General features: G+C 48.2%; 1 protein-coding gene across 1 annotated transcript in view; it reads right to left on the bottom strand.

Moving 5' to 3' along the window:
- The window catches only part of LOC109518185 (unconventional myosin-IXa-like), a 100,336-nt gene that overhangs the window by 75,104 nt on the left and 17,569 nt on the right, over positions 1-7,663 (bottom strand). Inside the window, exon 2 of the mRNA XM_019873881.1 lies at positions 6,613-7,586. Coding sequence (XP_019729440.1) covers positions 6,613-7,515 — 903 coding nt within the window. The 5' untranslated portion in view covers positions 7,516-7,586. The remainder of the gene's footprint in view (positions 1-6,612; positions 7,587-7,663) is intronic.

Genomic DNA, 7,663 nt, shown 5'->3' with positions numbered 1-7,663 from the left:
TTTTTTTTTTTTTTTTTTGCGGCACATATGAAGATTAAACAGCTTTGAATTTCAAATGAAAGCCAAAACAGTTGCCTATCTATTCCAGCAGGAGGATTTAGCATGATTAACATGAAGCTGGCGAGCACGCAAAGGCCTGAGGCAACACACGCACACACACGCACACGCACACGCTTACATTGTACCCATAAAGCACCTGCACTCCTACATTGTGTTTATAATTACAAAAACAAAAGTACAATGAGAAGAACTCCCGGTAGAGCGCAGACCTCTGAACAAGACTGCTGTCTGATCAAAAGGCTTCCATGCATCTCCAATTTTGGCCCGTCTGGACTGAAGAATTTCATTCATTCCACAAGCGCGGTCATCACATCGCCAATCGATGAACAGAACTGCCACAAATCCACACACACTCAGCGTGAAGTGGCTTTAAACAAAACGGTTCAGTACGACGGTTCTAGTCGGTTCGCGTGTGTCGTGCACGCGGCGCAAATCGTTATCTCGGGTTTTTCGTGAGGTGCAGCAAGCGGACAGGAGCGCTAAAGCTAGAAGTAGCGCTCGTGCTAAGCATGGTTCGGCTAACAGCTATCGTCAACAGTGTTCTTTTTGCACCATTGTATTGTTTGCTTTTGCACAATGAGTTCGGAAAACATCCGCTGTGCCCGCCAGGAATTTAAAAAAGACTGCCGACTGACACCAGGTGCCCGTTTCGAGTGGCAGAAGTGACAGCGAGGGCACCCAGAAATCAACATTTGGTGTGCTAATCTACCTATTTTACAGAAACAGCATTTCATGGGAATTACAAAACAATACAACATTATCATTTATCGTGACAGTGTCTGTTGGGGATTTTTTTTTTTTTTTTTTTATCATGACAGGCCTAAGTGCGCCTGTGGCGTTTTGCATTGCGCATTAGCATTGAGCAAGCAGACTTGTAAATGATGTGTTTTGGGTAAATACACAACTTGTTTGAACTTCAACTGGGAATGGCAGCAAACAGCTCGAAGCAAGCACTCAACCTCTTTTAGGAAGAACCGTTCCCTAGCTGTTGCTTGTCGTGAAGTTCGCTGCCACTATTTAGCGCTTGTAGCGCAATACTGCAGCCAGGGTTTTTTTTTTCTATGTTTTCCTGCTGGGGGTCAAAAGCAGGGGATGTCGTTAATATTTGTCAACTGCAGGCATGTGACTTGGAACCTTTTCTGTGACTAAGTGCGATATAAATAAATTTGACGTGACATGTGAAAATGGCAGGAAAGTCACGTCTCAAATATTTTCCCCTAGATGTGGGGTGGCCAGAGGGTGTTTATGGCCTCCCCTGGCCCCCCACGTAGCTCCGCCCTTGTCTATTCAGGGGGGCAGTGGGGGTGTAACCTCTGTTATAAATGAGGGAGTGCCTGCCGTATCTTTGTAATCTGTCTACAACCTTTCCTTAATTCGCTCCTCTTCGGATGTTTGTTGCGGCTGTCATGAGACGGAGGCTACCACTTAGCCGGAGGCAAAAAAAAAAAAATGCAGAATGTCACAAACAAAATGACCCGTTTCAACAAGTTATTGTAAATAGGAGACAGGTTAAATCTGATACTTCCTTCACGGTTCAGAGAGGGTGAAAATTTTTTAACAAAAATCGCTTCCTTTACTCCCCTTTCAAACCATCTCTTTTCTGTTCCTAGGATTTTTACTTGTTCATCTTCAATTGTGTGGTTTGTTTCTTTTAAGTGTGCGTATACTGCACTTTTGTTATCATTGTTTTTCCATTTGTGTTGACATTGTACATTGGAGAAACCAAACAAACACTCAAGAAAAGACTTTATCAACACAAATGGAAAAACAATGATAACAAAAGTGCAGTATACGCACACTTAAAAGAAACAAACCACACAATTGAAGATGAACAAGTAAAAATCCTAGGAACAGAAAAGAGATGGTTTGAAAGGGGAGTAAAGGAAGCGATTTTTGTTAAAAAATTTTCACCCTCTCTGAACCGTGAAGGAGGTATCAGATTTAACCTGTCTCCTATTTACAATAACTTGTTGACCAGTAAGGGACATAGACATGCTGATCAGGCTAACTGAAAGTAGCTATTCAGCCTTAGCCCAAACAATAGGCCTAATCAAGACCCAATGATAGGGAGTTTAGAAACCAATGGGCCTCTTCACCATAGGGGCGTGACTAACCATCCCCACCCAGTCCTCAAACAGGCCACGCTCAGCCTTTTAGCGCAGAGCAACTTCCCGGAGTCTTCACGGAGACTTCAGGGTTGTCTACCGCTGACGAAGCTTCTGTGAGAGAAGCGAAACGTCCTTTTTTGTTTTTTTTTTTTTTTTGTTTTTTGTTTTTTACCCACAGGTACAGATGACGACTGACAGAACCCTTTCTACGATGGAACCGAAAAAAAAAAAAATCTAAAAATATACATGAGTACGGAGCAGAATGAAATCAACAGTCTATGTGCCAACTGTATGAATGTTAAGTACAAGTTTAACATCTATGTTCAGTTGAGAAAAAAAAAAATGAAAATACCCATAAACTGTTTTCCGACAAATGCAGATAAGACTAGCGAACAGAAGCAGAGCAAAGGGACTGCTGAGTATTCGGAAGCAACACGGAATTTGCAACATTTGTGCTTGATGGATCAGCTTATTACCTCTTTTGATTTGTCTTGCTTGCATATTAAAAAAAATACAATTTAAAACTGACAGCTATTAGAGTTATAGTATTAACACTTCAATACAAACAAGTCATGCTACCAAAGTAGCAGCTGTGGCTAAAGTCGGCTTGTTTTTCAAATGCATGTCAACTTGGTCTTGGGAACGGGGGGGTGGGGGGCGTTGATTAGTGAACAGTATTGAAATCTCGCTCGTTTTAAAATGACAAAAGCCTCTTTCAATCGTGACGCTTGAGTACATAGCATGTAAGTGCTAGCATACCCGGTGCTAGCGTTAGCTTAAAAGCTGGGGTCTAACCGGGTTCTCATTTGTCGTCGAGACGAAAACAAAGACGTGTTGCACCAGAGCTGGTGTAAATGTGTTCCCACAGAGCAAATTTTTGGAAGGTTGCGACTTTGGGACATTGCGACATACTGGATCTATCAGGGCCGTGTACAGGCCAATGCCGAGAGTCCACCGCGACCAGCTGTCTGCAGCCCAAACTGCAAAGTGTCCTCCTCGGCTTTCCCGAGACAGGAAAGCAGGAATGCTCCCGAGAAGGACAGAATGTGAGGACGATAATCCAGTAAACAGATGTTTGGGAGATCATGGAAGAATGCTGGCTTGCCCAGAGGACATGGATTACCGGCGCGGAAGCGCTAAGAGGAACTCGGAGGGGCGCATCCATGACAGCGAGTCAACACATAGCAATGTCAAGTCCATGTAAACACAGAATGATCACAGCCTACAGTCCCCAAAATACAGAAAGTGCAAAGTCAACCGTATATTCAGAAGAATGGTGCAGTCAAAAGGTCAAGAAAGAGCAGAGGGGACACATACAGCCACAAAGTAAAGCCGCTCAAAGTTTTAGCTCTATCGGGTGTGCCCAAAAATCCCCCCCAAAAAAACCCATCGATCTCAGGAGTCACCAACCTTATAGAAAACGAAAGCAACATTTTCAAATGATCATGTCAGCGCCATTCCTAGAAAATCACCGTGTCCCATTCCCGGCGTGCTATTTTTAGAACAAGTCCGCGACGACGACTCGTGTGCTACTTTGTTTTAATTATTTTGTTTTGTTATTTTGTGTCGTCGATGCCGTTGAGTTACTGCTCTCCCTTTGCCGATGCGCATTTCAGTTTGGTCCAAGTCTGATAAAACACGCATACGATGGCATTTTTTAAAAAAAGCATAAATTTATCGCAGGTCTTCGCGATACGCATATTGCACGTGCTGACAAGAGAAAAAAAAAGTTTTCTATTCGTGGCAAAAAACAAGTGTTGAGAATGTACTGAATCATGTCGGTAGAGAGCAGAGGGATGATACAGCGACAACGATATCGTAAGAGCTGAGGGAACTCGACAAGCTGAAAGATGAGTGGAAAAAAAAAAAAGGTGCAGAGGTGCCATAACGGACGGTGGCTGCAGAGACGCTTTTCCTTTTGTCTCTCTCGGGTGAGCGAGTTCAACTCTTCTGCTGCTGTAACTGTACACCGAGCGCCAGACTGACAAGTTGACGGTGAGGAAGCCGTCTTCCAACCTGGGCTATTTGGGGCCGCCTACACCTTGTGGAGCCTCAAACACACCCAAGGCAACAAAGTCTTTGAAAAAGACGTCGAAGAGAGGAGGGCCCCGGCACGACCTGGTACCATCCATCAGCCGCAGAAGACAGGTCGCGTCCCTCGGCGGTGGGGGGGTGGGGTAGTGCACTGAGGACATCTGGATGGGAAGCATCTGGCGAGGGGAGCGGGGGACGGGCATGGTGAAAAGGGGGTTCGGCGGGAGGCCGCAACGACACCGCAAACAGGCTGTCATCTGGACCTGTCTAGCGTCACGCAATTTGGGTCGACAGCCGATTGGTGAAGAACCAGGAAAAAAAAAATTGGCCTTCCTTTTTCGATTGTTGCTAAACAACACAAGCGCTTCCGGATCGTTGAAACGTGACTACCACTGATCTGATCTGAAATGACAAGACAAAACCTGCACCGGGCAGACGTACCAGAAAAAGCTTTTCTATGAATTTACTCGCCCCCACCCTCCAATCTCTAAAATCAAGTGGATGTGGTCAATACTTTGTAGTGTGAGCCGATCTTGAGCCGGCACTTGATTGAGAAGCGAAACTCCATGATCGTTATTTTTTTTGGGGGGGGGGGGCTTTTCTCCCAGGTCTGCCGGCCTCCTAAGGCACACCAGTGCAATAAACATTCTGATTTATCAATATTTTGATCTGCCAAACCTGTGAGGTGGATGGATTATTTCGGCAAAGGAGAAGCGTTCACCAACACAATTTTAGACGGATTGGTAAACCATATTCAAAAGCCTTTGGCGCACATATGAAAACATTTTCGATTTTTGAATTCAGCTCATGAAAAACGCAAGCGGAAACGAGAGCGTGGCTGGATAATTTTGTCCCGTTCCGCAATCAGACCATCGGAATCTACTATCGGCCCTCACGTCTAATCAACAGTTTTCATCATTAATCACCTAAAAAAAAATAATAATAAATCGTTGCTTTGGAATGATTGTCAAAGGAATCGACTTGATGAGATGTGTCGTCATTTGGATTTTCTGGCAAGAGCCGAAAGAGCGAAGCAGCTGCTGCTGGAAGCCGTCGGCTGCGTTCACGTTTTCCAGATGACCAAGCGGCGGGACTGTGAGTCAACATGCGCAGCTGCATGTGGACAGCGCCTCCGCATGCATCCTCACAGGATGTGGCATCCCGGACCACTACATAAGGAATTTAAGAAAAAAAAAAAAAAAAAAAGGAGGTGGTCTCGAGTTCACTGGGTCACGTGTGTCCAGCTGCAAATGACACAAATCAAAAGTTGTTTCGAGGCAAAATCTCGCCTCACCAAACATTCCCCAATAAAATTTCATAATCCATAATCCATTCTTGATTTGTTAATCCAGGCCGGATTAGGCAACATTTCATGATCCCCCCCCCCCCTCAATTCAGAGATCGGGCAAACTGGGTTTCTAGGTCATATGACATGTAGCCTCCGTATGAATGTCATCGGTGCTAAATATAGCACGCGGGACGTTCGGAGTCTCCGTTTCATGCCTCCGCTCACGAGCTGCGGCATTCCTCGGCCAAAAGGAATAACCTGCCGCCTTCTCTTCGGATTTCATCAGGGCTTTTGTCACCTCCGCGTCTAATTTAGAACACATGAGCGGGAAGTGAGGCCCGGGGATGAGAGCGCGGCAGCTGCGCGGCGGCAGCGGACTGTTGGGAATTCCCGACTCAATCAAAGCCGGTGGGCCGTTTTTGTTTGTTTTTGGTTTTTTGGTTGTTTTTTTTTTGGATGTTTAGACACAATTCACAAATGGCATTTTAAAAATGACATGGCAGCTGAACAAAAAGATGCGCTTTGGAAGCATTTTCTCGCCATGTTCAGCATTCCAACAGCCCCCCCCCCGGCTCGGCCCCCCTGGGGCAAGTCATTTCTTTCCACCCAACCATGACCAAAAAACAAGTTTGTTCATTTTGTTGTTTGTGTGTTTAACGGTTTGCACCGTTCAAGAAACGGCTCAAAGTATTTGCTGGGTTGTTTTTCCAAGCCACTCGCGGGGTAGCTGGCTGCGGATTTCGAGCAGATTTGGGTTACTTTTACCCAAAGTGGCGTTCGGGATTTTAAGGCAGCAGATTTCAGTTTGAAGCCTGATTTGTGTGGGCCGAAGAGTTGAGGTTCGCCCATTTTGGTCCCGTTTCTTGCGAAATGACGTTGAAGTCAATTGAATGTAACATGTTGATGGCGGCTGAATGGCTCGCTGGGGACCTCTTTTCCGATCAACTCTTCAAATTCTATCAAAGTGCTATTGAGATAAAGTAAGAACTGCCACCATACATCGGATCACAAAGCAGACAACCCCCCAAATCATCCAGACGACGGCTCGTGTGTCTCTCGAGGCACGGCTGCGGTTGCTCCAACGCTAAAGCGCGCACATCAAACTTCAGCTTTGCGTCTTACCTCCAGCACGGGCCCGGCTCCCAGGATGATCTGCTCCACGCCGCTGGCGAAGCCCTTCTGGCTGAGGGCGGTCAGGTGGTGGATGAGAAAGTTGGTGCTCTGCGTCTTCCCCGAGCCGCTCTCGCCCGAAATGACGATGCACTGGTTCCTGCGCCGCTGCAGCATGGCGTGGTAGGCCACGTCGGCCACGGCGTAGATGTGCGGCTCCAGCTTGCCCAGCGCGTGGTTGTCGTACAGTTTGACGTACTTGGGGTTGTAGATGGGCAGAAACTGGAAGGGGTTGACCACGATGAGGATACTCCCGATATACGTGTAGATCTTCTCTTGGCGGAAACGCGCCCGCAGGCTCTCCAAAAGGGCGCGCTCCGTCAGTTCGGGCAAGGCGCAGAGGTCCGTCGGGGGGTCGCTCCCCGCCGGCTGGGGGAGAAAACCCCGCTCCACCATGCGGCGGCGCTCCTCGGTCACCCGCAGCCACATCTGGAGGCTGCCGCCGTAGTGGATGGACCCGTCCAGGTTCTTTTCCCGCAGGAGGAAACGGTAGTCGTCACCGCTGCCCAGGCCGCCGCGGTTCTCCAGCGCGCTCCTGGGCCACAGCATCATGCGCTGCACGGGGCAGTCGCCGGGGTTGAGGATCCACTCCTCGCCGCCGAACTCCTTGACCTCGGCCAGGACGTAGCACTTGGTGCGGTCCAGGCGCAGCCGCTCAATGAGGCACTCGATGGCCTCGGCCGCCGTGGTGTTCTTGCGGGCCGTGACGGGGCAGTAGATGGTGCCCTCGGCCAGGGAGCCCGGGTACACGCGAAGGGTGAACTCCTGGTCCTCCAGGCGCCGCCGCATGCTGCCGCTGGCGGCGGCCATGTTGGCACTGCTGGCGTAGCTGCAGCTGCCATCTTGTACGCTCATGGTGGCACAGCCGCTCCCATCAGCACTGCGCGCTCTCCGGGCACTCTGGCAGGAACTCAGGACATTCCAATCTGAAGGAGACAAAGGCATGTTGAAAACGGCACGCCGAGTCCGGCAAACATTTGGAGGGTTAATTATTCCCCCCCCC

This window comes from Hippocampus comes, unplaced genomic scaffold (genome assembly GCF_001891065.2).
Source record: "Hippocampus comes isolate QL1 unplaced genomic scaffold, H_comes_QL1_v1.1 scaffold298, whole genome shotgun sequence".
Lineage (NCBI taxonomy): Eukaryota > Metazoa > Chordata > Actinopteri > Syngnathiformes > Syngnathidae > Hippocampus > Hippocampus comes.
The sequence above is the reverse complement of the archived record's forward strand: the minus strand, read 5'-3'. Positions and strand labels throughout refer to the sequence as shown.